Here is a 27,947-nt window from a genome sequence, read left to right on the forward strand (position 1 = left end):
CATAAGACAAATTCCTGCAGTGGGGAATCCTATAAAATACCTTACCAATTCTCCTCAACGCTGTTATAGTAATCAAAAACTAGTAAAGTCCAGGAAACTGTCACAGCCAACAGGAGCCTAAGAAGATGTGATGACGAAATATAATGTGATATCCTTGATAGGATCCTGGAACGGAAAAAGACATTAGGTAAAACTAAAGAAATATGAGTAAACTAGGAACGTTAGTTAATAATAATGTATATTGATTAATTATAATGAATATACCATAGTAAATAAGATGTTAATAGTAGGGAAAACTGAACACAAACATATGCAAACTCTTTTCTATTGTCTATTCAATTTTTATGTAAATACAAAACTGTTCTAAAAATTAAAATCAGGGCAGCCTGATTTCAGGGCTCATTAGTTTAGCACTGCCTTCGGCCCAGGGCCTGATCCTGGAGACCCGGGATCAAGTTCCACATCGGGCTCCCTGTGTGGAGCCTGCTTCTCCCTCTGCCTGTGTCTCTGCCTCTCTCTCTCTCTCTCTCTCTGTCTCTCATGAAAAAATAAATTAAATCTTATAAATAAATAAATCTTATAAATAAATAAATAAATAAATAAATAAATAAATAAATAAATAGGGCACCTGGCTGGCTTAATCAATAGAGCATGCAAGTCTTGATCTTGGAGTCATGAGTTAGAGCCCCACACTAGGTAGAGATATCACTTAAAAATAAATAAATAAAGATTTTTAAAAATAAAATCAGGGGCACCTGGGTGGCTCAGTGGTTGAGCATCTGCCTTTGGCTCAGTTTGTGATCCCTGGGTCCTAGAATCAAGTCCTGTATTGGGCTCCCTGCAGGGAGCCTGCTTCTCCCCCTGCCTATGTCTCTGCCTCTCTCTATGTGTCTCTCATGAATAGATAATAAAATCTTTAAAATAAAATACTTAAAAATAACTTCAAGTAATTAGATCAGACTAAGATATCATATTTTACTAAATTTAATTTCTGAATTTTCCTCATGTCCTCAGCTAGAACATAAAGATGATTTTAACCAAAAATAAAATACCCTCTTCTTCTAAGCAAGCTACATTATGCTTATGGCAAATCCTCTTGAATATGTGAAATAGTAAATCTTAGATAGTCTGAGAAAACCAGACTGTATATTTCAGAAGGAAGGTACAGAGAGCCATAGTGTGGATATAGAACATGCAAGATATATAGTGAAGACAATGAGTCAATTTCATTTCTGTAATGGTTCAAAGAACCATACTCAGAAATGAAATGAGAACAATGTGAACTCAATTATTCACATCAAGAGAATCTTTATTGCTGTGTCTTTTATGAGATTTGTCTAGGGTCTTCTGGTCACTGCAATCAAAAGCTCAAAGGTCTCACCTGTAATTTAAATTGTTATGGTTTGTTACTATTTTACAAACTAAAGGCAAAGAAAAGTGTAATTAGTTCACTTTACAATAGTAAATTTTTAATATTGCAGCAGTTAATTATCCAATATCTGAAATATCCTCTTGCTTTCAAATTCTGACTGTCTGTACTTATTTCAAAGCATGAACAGAAAAAGTAGAGAAGATAAAACTTAAAATTGTTAAATTGCTTGTTAGTATTTACAAAGTATAGACAAAATCATGTTTAGTGATTAGCTGTGCAAATTCAAAAGTTAAGTGGAAGTTAAGTGGAAGATATTATGAATACAATATTAACCCTATGAATGAAGTTCAATAAAATCAACTCCATATTAAACTCGTAGTGTATGGTTTCACATACATGTAAACAAAAATGGTACAAGATACTTAAAATAATACATACTTATTCAATGATGAAAATTTCCTTTCAATAAATATACATTTATGTTTTTTTACAAAAATAATTACATAACTCTAGTTGATTTAGCATAGGGGCTGATTACAAGTTGGAAATTAAGTTAAAGCTAAGAGACTTCACTTTTAACCAACAGAACACATTTGCTTCTCAAGAAAGATGCTCTTGAATTAAAAAGACTAATAGAAAATATTATTAAGTTCATGAAAACTCATTCAGTGGATTTAATTTGTCAAAAACTTACTTTTATACCCCTACTCAGATAGCCTATGGGACAGTGAACAATCAAGTAAATTATAAAAAATGGAGTCACAGAAACCCAGGAGCTGAAACTAAATTTAAAAAGCAGGGAAAAGGAAAAAATGTCATTTGCTAATGTGTGCCACTGTGAAATGAACTCATTTCACATATTTGGAAAGTCCCAGCCCATATACTTTTCCCACAAATTCAACAAATTATCCTCCTCAATGTAAGCTTACCTGTCAGATGTACCCATATTATGGCTTTCACTGTCCATTTTTCTCCAGGAATTATTAACTTCTAAAAGGGATTATTAGACTTACAACACATGTCAGGATATAGTAAAAGCAGATGACAATCACCTACTTTAAATCTCTAGACTATATATCAGAATCACTTGAGCTGTCTATTGCATATATGGATTCTTGAATTCCATTCCTGATATATGAGTTCTGATAGCAGAGATCCAGAATCCACCTTATCAATGAGCATTCAACTTGATTCTTGGCACACCAATACTTAAGAATTTTGCTTCAAGCTAATATAATTGATTATAGTGTAAAATAGTTGAATCATTATATTGTACACCTGAAACTAATTTTATACTGCATGTTAACTTAAATTTAAATAAAAACTTTAAAAAAAGACATAAAACTGCTGAATAGGAGCCAAAAGTGGTAACAAATAAAATATAAAGGTTTAATGAGCTGACACCTAAATTTGTTTGTTCACAGAGTTAAATGAGAATATGTCGAAGAACATCACAATACAAATTAAGTAATAGTTATATGAATCAAACCCCGAATGTTTTCAGGCTGTTTGAGGATAGTCTTCATTTGAAAATATCCTTTTTTCCTTCTTTTTTTTCTCTTTCTTAAGAAAAATCAAAACAGTTTCATATTTGAACTAATGTTGAGATCAGAAATCCATAAATGCATATAAATAAATACTTTAATTGGTCTTAATGCATTTCCTGTGTTGTTAACTCAACATGGGAAATTTCATCATTATTATAAATGTATATCAACTGTTACTGTTCTGAAACTAATAAACTTTGACATATTGATTTTCAAACAGCTCAGAAACATAATTTAAACAACTATGTGCTGACATTTTATATATTCTTATTTTAAAATATAAATCACACGTTTCTAAAGCGGTCAATAGAAGGGAATCAAAAGTTTACCTCTGTTCAGTTAGTAAGGAGCTAATTATTCAAGAAGAAAGAAATAAAAGACAGATCTCCATATACCTTTGAGGTCAGAGCCTTTCAAAATCAACCGTCAGACAGGAACAAGACAAACAGAAAGGATGCCAGAGAGACAAGAATCCTGGGGCAATACACACACAAATTAAGTGAAAAATCATGCCTATCCCTCTACACATAAGTGACAGCCTGGTCCAAAAAAGATCTATGCAGGAGTGAAAGACTCTGACCCAAGATTTGCAAAGACCCAAATCTTTACAATTGACACATCCAATCCTTGCCCTACCCTCCACATTCTCCAAAGTTCACTTCCCTACTTTAGAATTAATAACCCCTAGGCACCAGTCATAAGTATGATTTTCACAATTACTGAAGGGTTTTCCACTCTGTCCTGTTCAGAGCAACCATTGTAGGTCACTGTGGCTCAATCAGAATTTGAAGTGTGCCATTATTCGATATGAGTGCTTTTTTATTAATTTCACTTTGGCTCCTAAATTACTTTTTGACATTGCCCTTTCAAAAACTTGATTTGATATTGGCTTCCACTGTGTGAGTTACCTTTCAATCAAAAGACATTTCCATTTTATATTGTTTGACCTGCTTCTATTGGGGGCCCCCCATTGCCTTGCTTTGTGTTGAGGCATCTCAACCTCTATCCTTTCCTACATTCATGTCTTCTTTGGGAAAAACAACCCTATTATAGTCCTAAAAACAATTCCTGTTTGCTTTTCCCTTCTGCCCAGAGAAATACGAGAAGGAGCCTCTAGACCAATGCTTATTATATTTTCCTTCATTTCACAATAACTATTTTCTAGGCTTTTACAAAACTCATATTTATTGTTATGCATATTCACTGTAACAATAAAAAATAGAAAAGATAATTTTCTTCTTCTTTCAACCACATCATATAACTGATGATAATATTTTGGTGTGTATATCTCCATTTTTATCTCAAGCTTTTGCAAACATATGCAAATACTGATTTATATATTTAACCTTTACTCTTATGTGGTTTTCTAGGTGTGGTTATTTTTAAAAATTTATTTGCACTGGAATTAGAACTTGTTCAGGTATTGTTTTTTTTCTTATTTTTCTTCAGGCTTTTGCATATTTTCATTGAAATCGTACCCTGGGGACTTTGCTTCAGCATTAGCTGACCTGCCAGTTGCTTCCTGTCAAGCTATGCTCCTGTTGAACCGCAGCTGTCTGCCCTCTGGGATGTCCAAGTGTCATCTGGCCTCATCCTCAGCTTTTCTTTTCTTTGAGACTTAAAAGCGACTGGATCCAATTTAATGAGTGAGTGTTAATGATTGATACTGCGGGACGCCTTAGCAGTCGAGGGCCTACCTTTGGCCCAGGGCATGATCCTGCAGTTCTGGGATCGAGTTCCACATTGGGCTCCTTGCATGGAGCCTGCTTCTCTCTCTGTCTATGTCTCTGCCTCTCTCTCTCTCAGTGTCTCTCATGAATAGATAAATAAAATCTTTTTTTTTTTTTTTAAGATTGTTACTGTATGACAACTTTTCCTTGTATAGGACTCCTGGAACAGTGGCTTAACAGGGACTCTGTTATAGCAAGACAGGGATTCTAGAATTTGTGGAACAAGCAGGGAGAATTGGAAAATTACTCAAGTGGACCCAAAACATCTTAGGCTGATCTATTGAAACCTTTATCTGTTACTTCATATGGTTTTACTGGTCATTTCTTTGAGGTAGAAAAATCACTGCTTCTTCAAGACAGGCTGATTTTCTTTTTCACAAATAACGTGTTCAAGAGCAACTTTGCTGCTCAATTAGCTGGGTAAATGATATTTGTAAAACAGACTGGGCAGCCACTGGGTGGCAGCAGAAATTTGAAAAATATACAGCATGGATACACTTACTGTTTTATCCTATCTCTTACCACTTAGCATACTAAAAAACAACATTATTTTCAACAAACTGTCTTTTGACAGATTATATTCATTAACTTACCTCTCTCATGTAAACTAGCATACTCAACTATGAGAAAAATAGATAAAACATTAAACCTTATGACCCAATATTCTATGAATATAATATACATTTTTAATACTATTCAGGATGATTTTAGATAGATATGGTATTTTCCTAAAAATTAAAAGCTGTCATTACTTTTAATAGTTTTAAAAATCTAAGAGAAGTCTTACATGTTCAAAGAAATGCTGAGGAGTTTAGAGAAGACAAAGAATAAAATTACTCAGAATCCCCAAAACTAAATTAACCATAGTCACTGTCATATATGTATAGTTTTTTGATGTCTACTTCTTTTTCAATAGTAAAGACTTTTTTTTAACATCATGTTTTAAAAATGCTGAGTTGTCGGGGCATCTGGGTGGTTGAGCCTTTGGCTCAGGTCATGATCCCAGGGTCCTGGGATTGAGTCCTGCATTGAGCTCCCTGTGAGGAGCCTGCTTCTCCCTCTGCCTGTCTTTGCCTCTCTCCCTGTGTCTCTAATGAATAAATGAATATTTAAAACAAAACAAAACAAAATAAAATAAAATGCTGGATTGTTTAATTTAATATAGTGTGAATTACTTGCTCATTTCATTAAATGTCCTTTTACAGAGTTATATTTAGAAATAGAAAAATATTACCTCACATGGCTAGACTAGTTTATAAGCAATTCCTTGTGGTAAAGCATTTACCAATTATTTACCGATTTTTAATATTACTCTTATAGACAACTGTTGCTAATTCTGAAGTCAAGCTAGCTGATAGTTTTCAGCCTTCCAATGTTAAGTGGTAAATTATTACCTTTTATAATGAGAGGTCCTGAACTTTTCTCTGAGAGAGAGTCAAAACCTTCTGATCAGAATTGCCTGGACTGATCCTACATCAGAACAAGTTTGAGGCACAGACTTCTGCATTTTAACAACTTACCTGAGCTAGTTCAAAGTTTTGAACCATTGGCACTCTGATCAAACTATACAGTCAGAAAATCTCAACAATAATGTGCAAACTTGGAGAAACACTTCTATTTCACTTGTCTCCATTTCTTTATCAGTGGAAAAGATGATGTGTCCAGTTTAAGGTGATGTCAAGGGAATACTGGTGTGTATCAAGAGCTCATTTCCAACCTTAAAATGCAGGCTTTGGAGACACTGCAGGCAAGAATATGCTTCTTTGAAACCAGAGATCATTTATTGTGACTGTCATATGCAACAAACTTTATGCTAAGCAGTTTACATGTACTGCTATTCCCCAGAGCAATCTTGCCAGGTTGCTATAATTTCATCTTTATGGATAAGCTCAGAGGTTCAGATGGGTTAAGTAAATCAACCCAGGTGACTATTTTTCAAAGTCAAAATTGGAATTCAAACCAGTCTTTCTGGTGCTATGACCTATGTTTATTCAACTCCAGGACCCTGTCAGGCTACGTGCAGAAAGGTACAAAGGTAGATAGGCCAATGAAGTTCCTTCTTGGCTCAGTAAGTTGACAAGGAGTTATTGTATGGTTACTGGTTTGTCGCTTTCCTCTGCTATTTGGAAGTGGCAAGGGAATACTTCAGAGCTGCTGTTGTTGCATATTATGGAGTTAATTGAAAGGCAATTGGATTTATTTGTTCTTTTTATTTTTTTAACTCTGTCATTTTAGATGGTGCAATTATTAATTACAGGTCAGAAAGTGTTATACGTTGCTCAGAGGTTTGGGGAAAAATGTAATAAAATAGAAGACAAAAACATATCCCTGCTGACAGTTTCTTTAAAATGTATAACTACTCACAACTACAAGGGAAATGTGGCGGATAAGCTAATTCTGAAGTAGTTCATGCAAATTGACACGTAACTAGAACCACATGGTTTAGAAAGGGCATGGTTTTTGGAGATAGGTCTTTTCTGGGTGACTTAATAGGTTTGACTCTTTCCTTATCTGAAAATAGGGATCAGGGCAGCCCCGGTGGCTCAGCGGTTTAGCGCCGCCTTCGGCTCAGGGTGTGATTCTGGAGACCCAGGATCGAGTCCCATGTCGGGCTCCCTGCATGAAGCCTGCTTCTCCCTCTGTCTGTGTCTCTTCTTCTCTCTCTCTCTGTCTCTCATGAATAAATAAATAAAATCTTAAAAAAAAAAACTGAAAATAGGGATCATATTACTTTCTTAGCTCTCCAAGGTGGCTTTTGTCCTAGCAACGCACCAGATGATATAATATGTGAGGCCCTTTTAATGCCTTGCTTGGTGAATAAATAATCCAATTTTTTATTAGAAGCCTAATAACATGGGCAAAGAAAAACAACTGATTTTAGTCATTTACTAGGAAAGTTACACTTCTCAGGTTGTGCCTTTGGAAACAGCTGATCCCATCAGTTATGTAAGAATCTTGGTAAGTGGAAAGCCTAGGAAGTTGATAGTTTTGCCTTCTAGACATAGAGGGTTGTTTTAAGAATGAGAGATAATGTTCTGTAAATTATCGGCTACAGCGCACTGAAATTCAGTGCCCTAAATTTGCTTTTACCAATAACCCAAAGACCTCTCTGTCCGATATTCACTTGGCATGCACCTGTACCCTCTCACATCTTCTATTCTCGACTTAAAAGTAATCTTGTCAGTCACCTTGTGCAACCACAACAAAAGACCATGAACTGAGTGGCTTCAACACAGAAATTAATTTTCTTTTTTTCTTAAGATTTTATTTATTTATTCATGAGAAACACAGAGAGAGATAGAGAAGCAGAGACACAGGCAGAGGGAGAAGCAGATTCCATGCAGGGAGCCTGATGTGGGACTCGATCCTGGGTCTCCAGGATCACGCCCTGGGCTGAAGGCAAGCACTTAACCACTGAGCCACCCAGGGATCCCCCAGAAATTAAATTTTCTTATGGTTCTGGAGGCTGGGAAGTCCAAGATCAAGGTGCTGGCTGGTTTGGTTTCTGGTGAGAGCTCTTCTCCTGGCTTGCAGATGTCACCTTCTTGCTGAGTCTTTACATGGTGGGGGGGTGGGGAGGTGGAGAAAAAAACACCTTGGTATTTTTCTTAAGAGAACATTAATCCTAAAGTATCAGGTCCCATTTTTATGACCTCATTTAACTATAATTGCCTCTTTATAGGTCCTATCTCTATGACAGTCACATTTGAGGCTTCAACAGATGAATCTGGGGGGATACGCATAGCATTTCCTCAGTAAGGCTTTCCCTAGGAAGCCTATCTATATATGTTTACAACCTCCACACCACGATACAGTCTATGCCTTACCATGATTTCTTTTCCTTTATAGCACTTTCCATTTTCAAACTATACTACATATGTCATGTATTTATCTCTTAGCTACCTGTCTCCCGACACAAGAAGAAAAACTTAGGAATTTTGACTGTTCGTTTCAGCAATTATAGCACGCATGATGGAGCCCGGCACAGAGGAAGCCAACAAAATAAATACTGCTATGCACATAAAGGGACTATCCTCTGTTATGTATCATGGAACCTGCTAGAGACACCAAAATAGATGAGATCCTACACCTGCTCTTCAGTAGGTCTTGGTTCTGCTATATAGACAAGGCTTGCTATAAGTGAATGGTAGCTCTCTATAACTATAAACTATAACTCAGGAAATGATCCAAAAGGAATGTAGAAATCTGTATTGTGCACAGTCAAGGGAGATATTTGCTTCTGCAGTAGCTAACCTCTTCAGATTTGCATAAATCTATTTGCTGAACCATGGGTCAGGAAATCAGATTTCCCATTATTAAAGTTATCATTCTTTCTTGGTAGTATTTATATGAGCCAACTTCAAACCATAAGAACAGGTTAAATCTATGTACTGAAGTACATTTTAAGTATCCATCCTCACAGGCAAATTACACACGCAGAAATATTCCAGGACAATAGTTTAATAAATGACCACGTATAAGAATAGCCAATTGTAAAGCCCAGATCTTCCTTTCTGATAAATTAGTTTGAATTCACTTAAAAAAAAAAAAAAAAAAAAAAAAGGAAAGAAATGATTAACTAGGTCCTGGCCAGAGAGTTTTCTACATCATCCAAAATTTTATTAAGCTTGCAAAGGTATTTTTTAAGCACCCCCTCATTAATTTGGATGTAAAATTATAGGAAAAAATAATCTCTAGTTTAGCTACAAGAGAACATTAATTTTCTTGCTAAGGTCTAGTGAAAAAACAATGTTAGTGCATATTGGTCCTACTGCAATATTGAAATGAGGAGATGCTGATTTACCTTGTCTGGTGAGTCATGCAGGGCACGAAACCACAATCCTGAAGCAAACCAGACCATCTGTGCTGTTTTCTCCAGATGAGCCAAATTTGGTGACAAACCATTTTCCATACAAAGGAGCTGTTCTTTTTAAATTATTCTATTTTAACTGAGAAAGTATAATTTCTCCAGTAAAAGATGCAGAAAAGTATTTTGCTTCTCATATTATATTACCTAAATATCTTCACTCTGAACTTAGACAAAGTAGTTAAATTATGACTTCAAAAGAGATTTTTCTCTCCAGAATGTTCATTTTCTCAATTATTCTCTCCATCCACACTCAAGCTGTTCTGGAAAATAGGATGTTTCCTGGAAAGGTACATTTAAATGGCATTTTCCACTGAAATTAATTCTTTAAAGGTCATTTTCTGAGAAAATTCCTTTCATTTTATGACATATTTTGTGGTACAATTCTAAAACACAACACACTAAAGAAATGTTTGGTAACTATTTTTTCCTGAAGAATCAAGCCATTGGTAAAATCTTTTGTCCCCTGTAATGCAGTCCCTAGCACAGATGTGGTGATCAAACTAAACAAGTTTGCTCATTGAAGGTTGGATGAATCTTGGCATCAAAATGCTCCCGTTGTTGGAATCACCTTCCAAGTATTGAGGGTCAAGGAGTATGCTCTGCTTGTATTCAGTGAAATGAAATATTCTCCTTAAGTAGAAAAGAAAGTTAAAGCATCTCTTGGGAAATAACAAATTTCCGACATGATCTAACCTTATAAATTTATTATTACTTTGATATATCATCAAATAATTACTTATTAAAATACTTAAAATATTAGCTTGCCAGATGGCTTTAAGAAAAATAGTTATGAGTTGATAAAAGATGATTTTCTCCTCTGAGGAAGATTGTGTCAGACGGTGAATAGGAATGTGAATAGCCCAAAGTCGTGCTCTTACCCTTGTGGCATGAAAAGAGACAGGAGGGCAGAGGCCACTGGGCACTACTGAATAAGCTTTTCTGTATTTCTACCACTTATGTTCCCAGTTACCAGGCTGGAATAAATGAAGCAGTAGGATTTACTTATCCAGTTAAGGTTTGCTTGGAAAAATATTGATGTAGGTGAAGCTGATCTCTGGTGTTATCTATTGGCTGTCCATCTATGCATTCTCATTTTCCTCAGTGACCAAAACATTTCCCTCTTGTGATTACCAGCAAAGTGGGAGGCTTTTATTTCTTAGAAGAACTGCATGAGACACTGTGAATTCCCTGACTTCAGTCCAAATCCTCAGCTTACACATGCAAGACTAGACCTTTGTGTTATCTGAGCTCTACTGAATAACAGAAGTCAGAAGCAATGTCTTCTCCCTTTAAAAAGGAAGAGCTCACATTGCAATTTATATCAGGACTCTGCTTTTTTTTTTCTGTAGTCTCTGTAATATGACTCTGTAACATTTCAACGTCCAGAAATATGTATCACATTAATCTAAAAAAGTATTAGGAAGTCAATAACCACCAAGGACATCTGGTACCACAAACATTGTTTTAATATGCTGTTAACTTTCACAAAATCAATTATCAACATTATCAACATATAAACAAATTCCTAGATTAATGTAAGAAGGGCCTGGGGACAGAGCTCTAAAATGTGTAAAGGATCATACACTTTGTAGAAATCATGATCAGGAAGGACCGTGTCTTTAGTGATGAGCCCTGTTCAAGGGAAATGATTGTGATGCTCACGGGGAGGAGCATGCCCTCTCGGTCACTGGGTCAGGTATGGGCAATGGATGTTCCTCTGGAGGTTTTGTTCTCATCTGGTAGCAGTTCTAAATAGTTTCACCCCCTTGATGTCTCTTTCTTCGCCAGTGCACCTTGTACACGTCTTGATTATACTCCTGTTATATTAAAATTATTTTATCATCTCTCTCACTAGCCTGTAATTTTTTTTCAAGGTTTGGGACCCTCCTATTTTTCTCAGAATACATAGACGTCAGCGAAGCAGCCATTGACTGCATCTTGTAGTAAATAAAAGGATAGACACTGGTCTCTGAAAAACATTTTTTGATACTCAGATTTTTCCCATGTATTCTTTTGTTTAAGCCTTGGGCTCCTCATTTATTACATGGCTACAATAATAGTGCCTGCCTCACGGGATTTTTCTAAGGACAAATGTGATCATTAATAGCTGTGAAATGCTTTGCCTCACTCCGCACTAGCTTTTTGCAAATATTTTCTACTATTTTTAAAAATGTAGTCTGTCTTTTGGGAATTCTGGAAAATTGCTGATTTGCTTAGTATACAGCTAAAACTCTAAGTTTATTTCTATGAAGAGAGTTTATAAAATCTCCTTTATATTCAGATCATGAAGGCTAAAGACTTGGAAATAATTTATTGAAACATGAAGTCTAGGCAACCTGCAATTAAAGTCTTCAAATAAATTCATGAAGGGACACTTCCTAGGATTTCTGTTCAGTTGCCTTTTGCAGGGGGGTGGGGGGGGAGCCCAAACAGTTGTGTCAACTGCTTTCCTCGGTAGGTTCTTCCAAAATAAAATATTTATCTTTGATGACAATGAAGTGTCTATGTGAAACTTAATGAATCACTGGGTAAACTACTTTTTCTCAGATAAAGCCTATGATGGATACAAATAAATACCTCCGATGCTGAGTGCAATTTTTACTCAAATCAGGCCAGAATGGGATCCCTGGGTGGCGCAGCGGTTTGGCGCCTGCCTTTGGCCCAGGGCGCGATCTTGGAGATCCGGGATCGAATCCCACATCGGGCTCCTGGTGCATGGAGCCTGCTTCTCCCTCTGCCTGTGTCTCTGCCTCTCTCTCTCTCTCTCTCTCTGTGACTATCATAAATAAATAAAAAAAATTAAAAAAAAAATCAGGCCAGAATAATGTACACAATACTGCATACAATAATGTACACAATAATGTACTAAGAACAATTGGATATTTGTATAAAAACTGTATAATTGTTCCTATTTCATGAGAATATAGGAATTAAAACATAAAGCATTCAGATTGGTTTCAAAAAACATCGGCTTAAAAAATGCTGGACTGTTCAACTTTCTCTAGTGAAAGTTATTTTTTTTATTTTTTAAAAGATTTTATTATTTATTCACGAGAGACACAGAGAGAGAGAGAGAGGCAGAGACACAGGCAGAGGGAGAAGCAGGATCCACGCAGGGAGCCTGACGCGGGACTCGATCCCGGGTCTCCAGGATCAGGTCCTGGGCTGAAGGCGGCGCTAAACCGCTGGGCTGCCCCTCTCTAGTGAATTTTAGAATAAAGGATGCCTGTGAAATAATGCAATGAAAACAAAAAAATTCCATGTTAAATAAAATTAAGAAAGCATTTCATAATACTTTAATAGAAAAAATAGGACAAAAAAGGAATGCTATCATTGTAGTGAAAATAGCTTGATGACATAAGTATCAGTTTTCCATGGACTCATTTGGGTACGTTGGACTTTATTATAAGCATTTAATTCAGTTTTTGGAGGAAGCCCTTTTATTTTGTTCTTTTCTTTCGCCCCTCCAAATGTAAACATCCTCTTTCGCCATCTGGTGGTCAAAGTCAGCATTATAGAGGAAAACAGCTGAGCTACGATTTAACCAATTGTTTAATGCTTTCTGATTCATCTTAATGTAAAAATATGCGTTTTTAACCAATGTAAACATAACTGAGGCAATTTTGTTCCAATGGCACACAGCGCTTTCTTCAAATAACTCTAGCTGTAATGTTTAATGCAAGATAAAAAAAATTAACCTAATCGATTCTTTTAAAAAAGAATTTTGGAATTCATTTGGAGAGTTAAAATTAATTATGGTAGTTAACAATTTGACCCGAATGTCTTTGACTTAAAAATTAAACAAGATCTTTATGAAAGCAAGTTCCAAATATACTTTTTAAATGATAATAAGCACAGTAGATATTGTTAATTTCCAATAGGTTTCAGTTTTAACAGTTAAATTGTGTGTTGACAATTCACCAAACTGGAAGGGGTCGATAATTCAACAGTATGTGGTTTTTTCCTCCCTAAAATTTTTTAAGTAAAATTTTCGATGTATTTAACACATTTTATGTAACTACCTCATTTCATAAAAAATTAAAAATGACAATTATTTAATGTTTAATTTCTTTATTTTCTCCAGAATATTTTAATATTGAAACCCAAATTGTTACTTTGAGAAAGGGAAAAAACAGAGAAACATGAAGAGACAAACATTTCATTTCATTTAACTTATGGTATTGTGAGCAGTCACTTTTGTAGGCAACACTTTTCTTCTTTGTAGAAAAGAAATAAAAAACAAACAGCACCATTAAAGAATGCATGATCCCTGAATTCTAAACAAAACACTGTCTAAAAATTGTTTAAATGCTTGTTGCACTGAGTCACATTTAGTCAGGTATCAAAGCAAGCATAACAGTATTAAATTGTAGCAGTCTTACTGAATCAACTGCTCCCCCTTCTGAGGATTTTACACACCTTTTGTGAGTTTTTCCTGTGGGAATAATATATTCTTTGGTAGAGGACTGAAGGAGGGTTTTACTTTTCTGTATGCTGATATAAAATGTCTGTATGTTCAGGGCCTTCGCCCCCAATCTGTGTTTGTCATGCATGTTATGTTTGGGTTGATTTCACATTTTGCTGTTACACTGTAGGAGTAATACCGCCTTTTTTTTTTTTTTTTTAAAGGCATTAAATGGCTAATGTCAAACAGATGTAAACATTCAGAATACTGACCCCAAAAAATAGTACACACACACACATTAAAAAAAACAAAACAAAACTGTACTGAAAATATGAATCAGATTAGGTTTCTAGGAAGCAGGGGGGAAAATACAGCAGTACAAGAAAATTATGGCAACCAAGTAAAGCACTTTTTTGGAAACATTCATGAACAGTACAAATACAACAAAGTTTTTCTACAGTCTAAATTATTCTGCAACTATCAAATATAGTACAAAGCGAAATAGTATGTGCTATAAAAAAGCAGCTCCTTTAAATTATAGTAAAAATGCTTTTTGTTCGCTTTACAGTGACAAAGCATGAGGACTGAAGACAAGATTTTTATATTCAGTGACATTTTGGCTACATAGGCCCCTGACAGTCTGACGAGTTCCTTTTCTAGGACTCTTCACATTGTTCTCTAGAAACACAGACAGACAGTGACTCTGGGCTCTGCATGCTCCACGGGCTCATTCCCACCAGGCAGCTAGTGCGGTGCTGGCCTCCACACCAGAGAGACGATGCAACCCTAAGCTTGGCTTCAGCTTCTGTGACCTGGAACCTCACCAGACCAAGCAGGAACCGGGAAACCAAGGCCACAGTAACTTCCTCTCGCGAAACTGTGCGAGTGTTTAAAATGGGGCTGCAACATCACGTATTCTTAATCTTGGCTGCGTTATGAAGCACCATGTGCACCAGCTTGTTGGGTTTTGTAGGTTTAATCTGAACGACTTAGAACATCCAAGGTCTAGAAGTCACCTAAACCTGCTCTACAGCTCATCCCAGAAACACATACCACCATAAAGTCTTTATAGCAACCAGGCTCAACCTCATAGGTTTGTTTTCAAGTTTTTTTCTTCAAACTAGACCTTAGTAGAGAAATATTATATATAACTATGGTGCTCAGTTCACCAACATTTCTGCTACTCTCACTTTGGGGAAGGAAAACTATTTTCATTTTGAAAATGAATTTGCATCAGAACGTTCTTATTAACATGCCCATTAACTACCTAAATGTCTTTACACACTTCAGGCATATGCATATCATAGAGGAGGGGGATGAGGGAATAGCAGTTCTCTGCTTTCCCCTGCTCCAAAAGTGCTACTTAGGGAAATACATCCTTTGTGATAAAAAAAAAAAAATTACATGTTACATGTGCAAGTTCTATTCCTGATAGGGATATCAGAGTGTCCAATGATCAGGATAATGCACACACTAACATTTGCACATTACACCACAATAACCATGTAGTAAATAACATACTACATTTGCACATAGGCAGACACCTGTGGAAATCAGGAAGCTAAGAACCTACTTACCTAATCCGAATATACTGGTTTTCATATATGTATATTAAGTGGACACTTGTAAAATATCTGACCCACATTTTACTTCTGAATTTTTCTTTCCATTATTTTTTAGCCCAAAGATACTAATTTTTTCACTAATATAAACCATATGCGAATATTAGGCATTTGAGCTGGGGCAAAAGAGAGAAAGGGCACAGAAGAATTATCCTCTTTGGACCTGGGTGATAGAATCCATGCACGATCAACAATCGATTCACCAAAATCATGTGAAATATCACCTATTTTGTGAAAAATCAAAACATACAGAAGGACACTTTTTTCTTTATTCCCAGTACCTTGCAGGCAGTGTCCCACAATGATGGAACCGACAGTGAGCTCAGTATCACTTCCGCCTCAGCCGGACCTCATATACAGAGTGCAAAGCTTCGTAGACCAGGGTTTCTTCAACACGGTGCCAGTTACTGATGTAGTGATCTTTGAATCTGCTGGTGTGGCCAGTACCTGACACTGGTAGAGCGGCAACTGCATTCGGAAGGAGTTGGCATGCAAGGGTCTACATTTTACGGGCTCCCTTCTGTGGGACTAGAGCGTGCTCTTCTGAACTAGGATGGTATTGCAGCCAAGCCGACCACGAGAGGATGCCGCCCGAGCACAGCCTGGCGCAGGGGAACTACGGGTCCACTGCAACTTGCGCCGCCTTCCTCGGGAGGGGCTGGTTAGTGCACTGCTCACTTTCTCAGTCGTTCGCTTTGTTAATTTCAATGTGAAAAACAGAAGTGACGGTCGGTCCGGAAGGAAGCATGGCAGCTCAGCCACAGAGGCAGACCGTTCTTTGCTTTTCTAAATATCTTTCGCTATCAGCAACTTCTTAATGAAAGTGACATCTGTATCACCTAACAAAATTTGGCAACATCACAATAATAAATATGGAGGAGAAAGAAAACAAACAAACATGTACCATGGTTGATTCCTATTAAAAAATCACAAGTGTGTTTTTTTCTCCCTCCAGGAATGTAATCTCTGCTTATTCCAGTTAAGTTTTAAGACATGTTTTAAGGGAATGTCAAAAGTTTACATTGATGTGAAAATGTCTGTCACTCTTACCCTGGATACAGAGGATACCCCCCACCCCATGATTTGTTTCATTTTTTAAATTCTACAGCCATGGTCAAGCAATGAATTACTGGCACTCCATATATTGTGCTCTGCAATCTGAAGTTAAATGGGCGTGGCTTTGTTGTCTTTCATCTTTCCCACAGTGTGCATGTGCTTTTGAACTTGCTTTAGGGAACAGAGCCTCCTGAACTACAGCTGTTCTCTGGCATGAGGGTGGTCAAAGTATGAGGAACGTAGCTCAAATACTCAACACTCAGACTTTACTGGATAAACACTGACGGTATTTGTAAGATGCAGTATCCCGTTTTCAAAAGCAGTTCCACTCCCCCAAATACGAAGAATGTACTGAATTCACCTGAGGGGGGGGGGGGGGGGGGCGAAAGAAAACAAAACATGCAGTACCTAGAACTTTTAAAACAAAGGCTATTTCAGAGTCAAGTATAATTATGTAGATTGTGAATCATAAGAGAAAAATTGTTCAGAAACGTATCATCACTTCAGCCTTCTGTAGTTCCTTTCATCAACATTGACACTTTGAGAGGTGGCCAACCTCTGCAGAGTCAGAAGCCAGAATGTACTGGTGTCATCAATAAAGGGTACGATTATTTTCCCCCCAGTTTTAGTATCTAGTAGTTGTACTGGAGTGAACAGAATGGACTGATATTTACATTATCAACCCACTTCTATGTGTTTGCATACACAGCATTTTACTTGCTTACTCTTTAAACTTAAGGGCATTTTTTCATACTTGCTCTTAAAAGCTACACACGATGCTCTGAAATCCTCTGGGCCTCTGGGCCTCTGTTGGTCAACTGATCCTACAGTATCAGGTGTCAAAGGGCTCAAACCAGATTACTGGGCATAGGGCCCACGCTGCAATTTCAGGTATAAGACACATTTCACTACAATGTGTGCACAATGTCCAAGGCAGATCCAGAAATGCTGCCAGTCTCTGAAAAGAGTAAAAAGGGAGGGAAGAGAAGAAGGACAGTGGAGTTCATTAATGGCATACCTCCTTTAATGTATCTTTTGTGATATGAGCAAATACAAGGAATCATACACTTAAATCAGATTCCCCTTTCCAAATATGATTTAATCACTGTGGTCAAGGTAGGTCCAGAAGAGTCAACTGTGAAAACCCTTGTTGTAATGGTTAATCTACAGAAGAATGAATAACCAACCACTTTAAGTCACTTGTACCATCCTCCTTCTACATCTGCATTTCTGGTTAGCATTAAGTAATTAAAAATGTCCTTTTCCTATCTACATCTGGATTTAAAAAAGAAAAAAAAAAAAAAACAAATGGGGCAGTGACCTGTATACACTTGGACAGAAATTTTCCAGAGCTGGGAATGGCAACTTAATATGTAAAAGACATGCTGCTGAGCCACTTGGTTGGGACGCCATCTCCCCTTTCTGGGAAATGCAAGTAAAGAATCCCAGAGAGAGAAGAGAATCTGTTCCAAAGTAAAATAAATTAGCACGATATAAACCACTGAGTTATTCAATTTGTTGCTGCTGACGCCGTTTGGCTTTTCCGTGTTGAAAAGGGATACTGCATCTTTCCTCGGCTCTTACCGCACAACCAGGCAAGCTACACAGAGTTTGGAGGGACCTATGCAGTCGTCATGGCAGAAGGCCCCGCAGCCTTTGCACACAATCATGGCTTTCAGCCGGCAAGAGCATTTCAGTTCCAACTGGTCCGCATTGCTGCTGTCGGCAAAGTTCTGAACGGGCATCTGAGCGTTCTGACCGGGCAGGCCCGTGGCAGGGCTGGAGCCGCTTCCCAAAATCCCAATGGACTTTTCAATTGCAGATGCTGCCCTTTTGAAGCTCGTGCTACCAAAGTGTATTGTTGGATAATTTCCACAGAGCTGCTGTTGTTGCTGCACCTGCATTTTCTGAGCAGCTAATTGGGTAAAAGGCTTTTGTGGCTCAGAAAGCAAATAGGAAGAGAAATCTGCATTTTTTAACGCAAATGCTTTTAACTGTTCTTTCATTTCATTCTGGTCATAGGAAACTTGTTTCATGCCCAGTTCACAGCTGCTGCTTAAACCTTCCTCAAAAGAAAGAGGTTCCGATTTTATATTGCTACATATGCCCGTGGACTGTGGCCAACTAAGTCTCTTAGTGGTTTCCATGGTAACCGGTGGTTGCTTTTGATCGGATGGGACTTCTGCATTAGGAATAGGTGGAGGTAGCGGAGGTGGCGGTGGGGGAGGCGGGGGCAAGGCCAAGGGCGGAGGGGGCGGAGGGGGCGGGGGCGGGGGATGCACCAGTGCTTTGTTTGGCACGGCGTGTGCAGCCCCTCCCACGTCATCACCTTCTTTCATGGCCATGTTGGGAGATAACATGTTGGCTAACCTTAGCTGGTGAGGTGCGGAGGAAAGGCCCACCTCTCCCAGCCCCTTCTGTTCCAGATGCCTATTGAAGGCAAACGCACCACAGCCCACCGGAGGCTTGGCAGAGGCCTGTAACAGAGCTGCACTTGGGACGGGGCCCCTGGCAGCCACGGGCATTTGGTAAAACTGCTGTCTGTGTGAGGTACCAGCATCGGGGTGGAAGCTGCCATTCTTGTCGACGTGAAACAGGTTCTGCTGGAAGCTACACGAGGGGAGCAGCCGCTTTTGCTGTTTGACCTCGGGGCTGTGAACAATTCGGTTCTGCATGGAGTGCTTGCTCAGCCACTCCTGCTTAAACGGCTGGCTGTGTCCTAGCTGACTCATGCCCGAGTTGATGACACAAGGCACCCCTTTGACATCTGGCTCCACCAACAACTTCCCTGGCTCGCATTTAACTTGAGTGTGTTCCCCCACAGTCCTGGCTACTCTCTTTTTGGGGTGGTTTTCTCGCTTCCTCATCTGTAGTGGTGCGAGGGTCCCGGCCAGGTAGCCCTTCCCGTCCGGATTGGGAGAGCTGGACGGCAGCTCCACAACGTTCCTCTCTGGTGCCGTCTTCCCCGCTGAGGTAGTTTGAAGAGGCAGAGGAAGCCTGTTAATTTCGAGCTTGGCTCCCAACCTGGGCTGAGGCAACACTTTTTCCAAAGGCAGGTTGCCCTGGAGTAGCTGCGTCACGAGTGGGTTGTTAGCCTCCACGGACGACAGCCGGCAGCCGGAGCTCCCCGCACCGGGGACTCGCTTCAGGGGGTCTGGGGCCAAGGAAATGGGCTCGTCCCCGGCGCCAGGGGTGGGAGCCTTCACGCTCTGGGCCTGCTGCACGCCGGGGGCGACCTCCGCGGCCGGAGGCGGCAGCTCGGGGCCAGGGAAGTCTTCCGTGTCCATTCTAAAGCCCTTGTCCACCTCGTGAGGTTCGGACTTCACCGGGAGAGTGACGTTCGTTAGGAGGTTCCTGGGGTGAAGTTCTGGCATGTGGGAGTAGCCGGCGTGCTCGGTTTTGATGGCCTTCGGGCCACTCTGCTCCAGAAATTCTTTCTGCTTACTGGGAGCGGAGTGACTGACCAGAGGCTGCCCTGTGCTCCTCATCCCCTCGTCATTCCAGCAAATCCGGCTGCCCGGGTTATACGGATTGCTGCAGGTTGTGTCCGCTTCACTCTTGAAAGCAGTCGGGCCACGAGCCTGCTCGGCAAAGCAGTTACTGGGAGTGGTCACCTCGTTTAGTTTATCTGGAACGACGAGGGGTCCCTCTCGGAGACTGGAACCGGCTGCCTGCATCGCTTTATTATTACACTCTTGCTTTGCTGCAGAAGCAGCGATGAAACTAGAACTGTGATCGACGGCGTCGCTGGCCACGGGCTCCGGCCTGCTAATAACAGATACCTGGGGACACACCATGGGCTGTATGGAGGCTTCTGTCCTCACTGACCTGCTCGGGAGGTCCAAGCTGGCTTCTGCGCTCTCGATGGAGACGGTTAGAGACAACGTGGAGGTCAGCGTGGTGCTGTGGTCAACGATGACTTTACACGGAATCGATCTGTTTATGGCTGCTGGTGCAAAGCCCCCCGCAGGTGGCTGAGGTTTCCCAGAATTGTCTGCCCTGTTTCGAGGCCCTGAATTTTTGTCCGAGCTTTCAGCACTTAATTTGGGAGGACTCTCGTAAGAGTTTATCGTCAGCATGCTTCCAGTAAACATTGCGACAGGTGGTCGTGCAGCCAGAGGCTCTGTGACTGCCCCGGACTCCCTACAGCCGAGGGCGGCTCTCACAGTGGTGCCCACGGGCCCGGTGGCCTGTTCTTCACTCCCAGGCATGGCTATCTTCTCAGAGGGAAATCGGCTGTTAATTCCCGTTGGGGGGATCAAGACAGAGCTCGTGGAGAGATGGTTTGGCAAGTTCTTTCCAATGGAGGGAGTTGGCGCAGAGTTGTACTGACTGGGGATTAAGTGACCAGCACTGCTGCTGGGCAGGAGCAAGGGCTTGTCATCCATGGGGCTCGAGACACTGCAGCCCTCTGCTGTGACGGGGACAGGAGCGCTTTCGATACATTTTGGTATAATGGCTATGCACGGAGTGTCAGTTCCCTGGATGGTTTTTAACATGCTTATGTTACAGGCAGAAATTGTAGTGTTTGCACTGTCAACAGACATTAGAACAGAGGATTTATCAACAGAACTCACAAAGGGATGTTCTTTAATTGCTCCCGACATAGCAGTGCTGCAAACAGACACAGGGACAGAATTTTTATTAAAAAGCATGGGCACACTGCTATTTTCAGAAGAGGTAGATGAAACAATTTTCTCAGGTAAGTGTGACACGGGTATGTTTTCATCAGAACTATGCACAGATAAGTCAGTGGCAGTTTCTGGAAGTTTAGCTGGGTTAAGAGACTGCTGTAATACAGTGGTGGTCTCCCGGAGGTGTGCAGACTTGTTGCTAGGAGATCTGCAGTTTGGATTGACAATAATCACACCAGTTGACCCTTCAATTTTTGTTTCAGGAGCAGAAGAGACTTCTAAGCTTGGGGGCCCTTCCTTTGAGCTGAGCGGAGGCAACCGGGACTCTTTAGTGTTCTGGAAGAGGTGGGCCCGGGCTTGATGCTTTGCAAAGAGCTTTGCCTTTGTCTGCTCTTTGATGTGTGCCAGGGTTCTTGCCTTTCCACCCTCTCCTGGGCTCCCCATGGCTCCTGAGACGATGCTCGCCGCGGCGGCTACTGCAGCTGCTGCGGCCGCCTCTCGCTGGGCCCTCGCTTGCTGGGCCCGGGCCTTGATATCTGCAAGGGTCCTGGCTCCTGTATTCCTCCCACTGCTGACCGACGTGCTGGGGGATGTGCGAGACTCTGGTTTGGAGACTGGCTGGCTCTTGATAATGAAAGGTGGCCCAATTTTGGAAAGCTGGATCTACAGGAAGAAGGGGAGAATGGAAAGAGAAAGCTCATGGTACATGATCACAGAGGAGGCAGGTGGAACGCGATAATGTGAGAGAGAAGATGTGCTGCATTCTCTCATAATGTGGCAGGAATGACACCTAAATCCCCGAATGGGCCTTTAGGGGATAAAGTGACAATAAATGTGGCATGAATGTGAAATTAAAATTTTCAATCTCTGTTTTTCATCTACAGAAACATCAACCGGTGACTTCATTTGGTATGGAAATGAAACATCTTCTTAATGCCTCATATAAATGGAAACAAAATCCATGCTTCTTAAAATGAGGTTAGCTAAAAAAGGCTTAGAGATATTTAGCTTTTAAATTATCTTCCTTCCTGGCAGGGAAAACTGGGACCTTAACTCTACATGAGTTTATCTCTTAATTTGACACAAAGAGAAAAACCTTAGCCAAGAGGTTAGGGAATTAGAATTCTCGTCCTGCCTTCACTCAAAGAAACTGTGATTTCAGGGATCACCATGCAGTTCGATTTCTCCAATGACCTCCTCGAGCCAAAGACTCTATAGTTTTTGTGTACTCTCATACCACCCAGTACGCTGGCTCCTACATGCACAATAAGTGCACAATAAGAGTTTGTAAACTCACCTGTAAAATGAGACTAGTTATTTCTGGTCTATTTCCTTCATAGGGCTGCTATAAAGATGGAATGAGACTATATTTGTAAGAGTGTTCTGCTTTCCAAAGGGATCCCATATCGTTATCTTTTCATGAAAGCAAGGGTAACTCTGGTTTTCTGCCTCTAAAAGCAACTATGGAGCTTAGGCAGTTCCTTCGGATACTGGTAATCTACAATTTGCTGATTTTCATAAAGTCACACTGTTCACCTACTCATGCTAATTAGGAGACTCACAGTCATCACCAAACTCATGAGGCACAAGACCCAACACCAACATCCCATAGCAATGCCTGTGATGTGCTGGTCACTAAAACGTTCTTAGAGTCATAGATTTGGAGAGCTGGAAGGGAACTAATCAAAGCCCCTCATTTTACAGCTGAAAAAACTCTTGGAGGGAAAATAGGCTGCCCTGGGGTCACAGAAATAGGGATTGACAGAGAGAATCTTTGGGTTCCCTGTTCAGGGCTGTTGACTGGTACTATGATTCCTTCGTTTTTCTCCTTCTAAAAAAAGCTTTTCCTAGAAAACATCTCTCTTCTTAACATACATATATTTACACTATAAACGACATTTAACACATGATGTAGGATCATATCAATCTGAAATTATGCTTTGGAACTATAGTGGATGAAATTATCTGTCTTTGCTATCGCATTTCTCATTTTCCAACCTGTAATGTCTCTCTTCTAATCCAAAGGTTCCAATGGAAAAATGAATTTAGAGAGGAGAATCAATTTTTCCTGTTAAATATTTTCTTTAGTTAAAAAAAAAAACTAAAAACATTTTAAAAATTATACCTAGATATACTTAAACAAGAATGCAAGGCCAAACACCAAATGTACTTATGGTATCCATCTATTGTAAAGTGTGTATTACATTGAAAACAAGCTTTTGACAAGAAAAATCAGACTGCCATGTTCAAAAATATTTCCTATGAAAAGCACTTACATTTTTCTTTCTACTGCTTCAGAAATTAAAATGCATAGTGGGATTTTAATTGGAGTTTAATGTTCATCTTCCATATCTCTAGAATTTTATTTAATAGGGGTTACTTCATTAAGTAAAATAACTACAGCTACACTTTTAAAAGTCAGCCTTATGGATATCATGAGACACATACAAAAAATAGATGTCAGGGCAGAGTAAAATAAAGAGAAAGAGACTAAGATAAACAAAGCTTGAATATGTTTTTAATTCTAAACCAAACCTATGGTGGAATAATCCACTTTATTGTAGAACAATATAAATGGACTGAGATGAAAGCACCAAATAAATATAGCTTATATTGGGTAGGATTTTTTGTTGTTGTTGTTAAACAGTGTTTCTTTTGAATTAATCCTAATTTTCAGTTTACTTAGGCACAGCCAATTTATATAAAAGGCTTGTTTCCTGAGAGTTAAAACCTACCTGGGATCAAAAGAGAATATATAAATGGGAATGTTTGACTACAGGCTTTATTATTTGTGAAGTTAAATATCTCTTTACTATCTCAAAAAATAGGATTTGTATATCTAAATACCTATTGCATTTTCCCTCAAGGTATGCAAAGTAATTTCATCGATTTACTCAAGAAATATTTAATGAGGCTCTTCCATAAGTCAGGTCCTTCTGCTAGACAATGGTAGTGGTGATTATTTGCCGGAAAATAAATGAACTGGTATTCTGTACCTTTGCCTCCTTAGTGAATGCCTTTGACTTTTGACTACTTTCCCTCATCCTACTAAACTTTTATAGGAGGCTAAATTATCAACTTCCCCCAAGTACATGTACCTCTTGGTCCTACCTTGGAGTCCCCAAAAGACTATCTTGTGGCCTATAGGTTCCTCCAGGCCCTGTTCTCCCTCACTATTTCTTTTTCCTTAAATGCTGAGGTCTAAATATATACATGTATCTAAAATTATCATATGAGCTCAGTGATCCTTAAAAAGGATTGTTTAATATTAGACTAGTGCTGGGAGTATTAGATCATAAACTACATAAAACCTAGAGGGACAAAAACCTTACTTAGTTCTGAGAATTAAGCATCTACACAGAAAAGCCTATTTCTCTGGAATTGTCTTTATTGTTATTATTATTACTCCATACCTTCAGAGGTGGCACTCTGGGCTCTTCTCTTGGAGGCTGTTCTTTCTCAGGTGGGCTGCTGGATAACAGGTTCCGGGTAGACTGATCATCTTCTATCCTAGCCCTCTTTTCCTTACAGATTCCAAAACTGTGCTGCTCTGCAGTTTTCCTTTTTGATATCTCGGATTCTCTACTTTCATTTCTTATCCCATCGGGTGATTTGGAGGGCTCTGATAACTTGGAAGAATGTGAGGTCTCCAACCGATTCTGTGAACTCCCTTGCTTATGTGTTTTATTTCTAGAGCCTTCTGAAAATGAAGCCTTATCCACTGAGGAGACATATTGCTTGTCCTGTAACTTAGCTGATGGAAGCTCATTTCCCTTAGTCTCTGTTTCTTCAGAAAAGACAGATAGCTCCAATGGTGAAGATGCCCCTTTCTTTTCTGTTCTTTGCAGGATATTATGATTTTTTACCTTTATTATTTCTATAGAAGGAAGTTCTGGAATCGAAGCAGGGTAGGGCTTTTCAGTTTCAACATGTGATTTACAAGGCTGCTGATTCAGAGTCTTATTGTGCAAGTCTTCAGATGGAAATGCTTCAGGAACAATGGAGGACCCCATTTTGAGGGGTTCAGGAGTATTTGATAGAGTCTTCGGTTGAGAGAGAAGGCTCTCTCCCAGGGGCTTGGCAGGAGCAGAGCCTTCCTCTTTCTGTGGGGAGAGCGGTTCTTCAGATAGGGAAGGGGACTTTCTTTGCTGATGCATCATTCTCTCATTCATCGAAGAATTAGAAAGTGGAGATGTTTCTGAAGGAAGTGGCAAACTGGATATAAAAGTAGTCTCAGATGTGAGAAGCATGGAAGACACTGAAGATGTTTCTGATGTCAAAGGTAAATCAGACATGGGTGATGTTTCTGATGTTAAAGGTAAATTTGATACTGGGGATGCTTCAGATGTTAAAGGTAAATTGGACATCAGAGATGCTTCTGATATTTCAGGTGAAGTGGATATTGGAGATATTTCTGACATCAAAGATGCATGAAGGTTTTCTTCGGGGGGATTTCTCTGATTATATTTGTCTGCATTTTCAGTGCTGGACACCTCAGAACAAAACGTTGTCTCAAGGGAGGCTGGAGTACATGATTCCTCTGAGGTGGACTGGGTTTCCCCTCCTGGGGATGTCAGGCTGGTACAGGCTCCCTCTGGGCTCTCAGAAGAGAACGAAGTTTCAGAGATGCAAGCATTCTCAGAAAGCTGTTCATCAGGGTCACTCTGTAGCTCCATATCTACAGCAATTCCTTCACTGGGAAACTGACCTTCTAAAGAAGATGACGTTGTTTTTATTTTTGGAGTATTGGTCTCTAATGCAGCTTCTGACTCCTTATGTTCTGTGTCACTGACATGAGTCACAGATGAAGTGCAAGGAATGAGAGAGTCACAGACTTCTAGCTGATCGATAACAACTGACATTTCTTCCTGGGGAGATTCTGATTTTTCTTCCACCTTAACTTCAATATGAGGCAATATTTCTAAAACATCATTCATCATAACACAGGATTCCAAGTTCTCTTCAGGAGGTGCAACTTGGGGCTCTTCATGAGAGTTGGCTGGACTTTCAGACTCTTCAGAAAATTCAGGTATTGTCTTATGATTTTCATCCTGACATTCACAGATACTAGTCTCTACCTCTTCTGCAATTTCCTCCTGAATCACGGATTCTTCAGGGATCAAGATATCTTCTGATTCTGATTCCGCCATTACATCCTTACCTACATCTACCATAGGACAAAGCGTATCACAGAAATCAGGCTCTGGAGAAGTTGGACTTTTCATGCTTTTTGACTGTTGCTCTTCCAAGGGAGTCTGTGTAGAAAGACCTGGAAGGCCAGAGGTTCCACACGAACTTTCAGCTCCGTCATTGTTTGGTCCAGAAGTGAGCTTTATCGATTCCTCCCTTGACATGCCCAACCTGAAGAGAAATTATAAGTATTAAATATTATTCAACCACAAATAAGGTACAACTTGGAGGTATGGATATATATATACACACACACACACATACACACGTACACATATATATGTATATGTATACATGTATATACATATATGCATACATATGTGTATATATGTACATACACATATATACATATATACACATACACATTCTGTTGAATACTATATATAGTATGCAATATATAGTATACTATATATAGTGTATATATATACACTATATTCAATATATAGTATTCAATATATAGCATACTATATATAGTATTCAACAGAAATAAAAGCATTAGTATTCAACAGAAATAAAAGTATATATATAGTGTATATATATACTATATTCAATATATAGTATATATATATTTATTCAACAGAAATAAGAGCATCAAATTAATTTTATAATCACTAACATGCTTAATTTATGTAAACATGTTTATGATGACTTAGTTCTACTGCCTTTATAATCATAAATAAACTAAACTCTACATTTGGTTTAAAAAGGTATATATTTTCATTTTTACTTATTTATTTGATATAGATTTTTATTCTGGAAGCAAGGAGACATAAATTCTGCCAAATGTTAGTAAAAGGAATTTAAAATTTACATACTATAAAAGATTAGAAAAATATGGTCAGAAAAGCCAAATGTATAAGATCTAAAACTTTTAAAGTCAGAAAGCAGCACTATGTCTTTATCATAAAAAAACTGTAGGGCAGCCCGGGTGGCTCAGTGGTTTAGTGCTGCCTTCGGCCCAGGGCGTGATCCTGGAGACCTGGGATTGAGTCCCACATCGGGCTCCCTGCATGGAGCCTGCTTCTCCCTCTGCCTGTGTCTCTGCCTCTCTCTCTCTCTCTCTCTCTCTCTCACATGAATAAATAAAATCTTAAAAAAAAAACTGTACCGTTTTCAAAGGATGCAATATAAGCAAATAAGATTGATACAAGGTGGGTAGGTTGTAAAATCTTAAAACTGAAAAGACTTCCAAAGATTAAGTTCTCTTACACCAATGTACAAGGCATTACTCACCTTACTTTAATCTCTAAGTGTCTAATCTAAGACAATATGGAAATTTTGCAAAAGAGTAATGGATGTATTTGGTGTCAACAAAGTTGATTCTACTAGTTTACATTTATATGAGGCAAGACCTTAAAATTCTTTGATGTGATCTTACTATACAGATATTTCATAAAAGATAGCAAAGAATATAAATAAATAATCCAAACTAATATTCATGTCATAAGGAAAAGTTCATCAGAATTACAAAGATATTGTAAACCAATTTTTCCCATCATACTAAGTTACAATGTCAGCATC

The 27,947-nt window shown here is 39.1% G+C and overlaps 1 protein-coding gene across 1 annotated transcript in view; it reads right to left on the reverse strand.

Moving 5' to 3' along the window:
* Positions 1-14,071: 14,071 nt before the first annotated feature.
* Positions 14,072-27,947, reverse strand: part of ASXL3 (ASXL transcriptional regulator 3) — a 187,639-nt gene continuing 173,763 nt past the window's right edge. The window contains exons 11-12 of the mRNA XM_038543569.1: positions 24,650-26,597; positions 14,072-21,899 (exon numbers count right to left, since the gene is read on the reverse strand). Of these exons, the coding sequence (XP_038399497.1) occupies positions 18,183-21,899; positions 24,650-26,597 (5,665 nt within the window). The 3' untranslated portion in view covers positions 14,072-18,182. The remainder of the gene's footprint in view (positions 21,900-24,649; positions 26,598-27,947) is intronic.

This window comes from Canis lupus, chromosome 7 (assembly GCF_011100685.1).
Source record: "Canis lupus familiaris isolate Mischka breed German Shepherd chromosome 7, alternate assembly UU_Cfam_GSD_1.0, whole genome shotgun sequence".
NCBI lineage: Eukaryota > Metazoa > Chordata > Mammalia > Carnivora > Canidae > Canis > Canis lupus.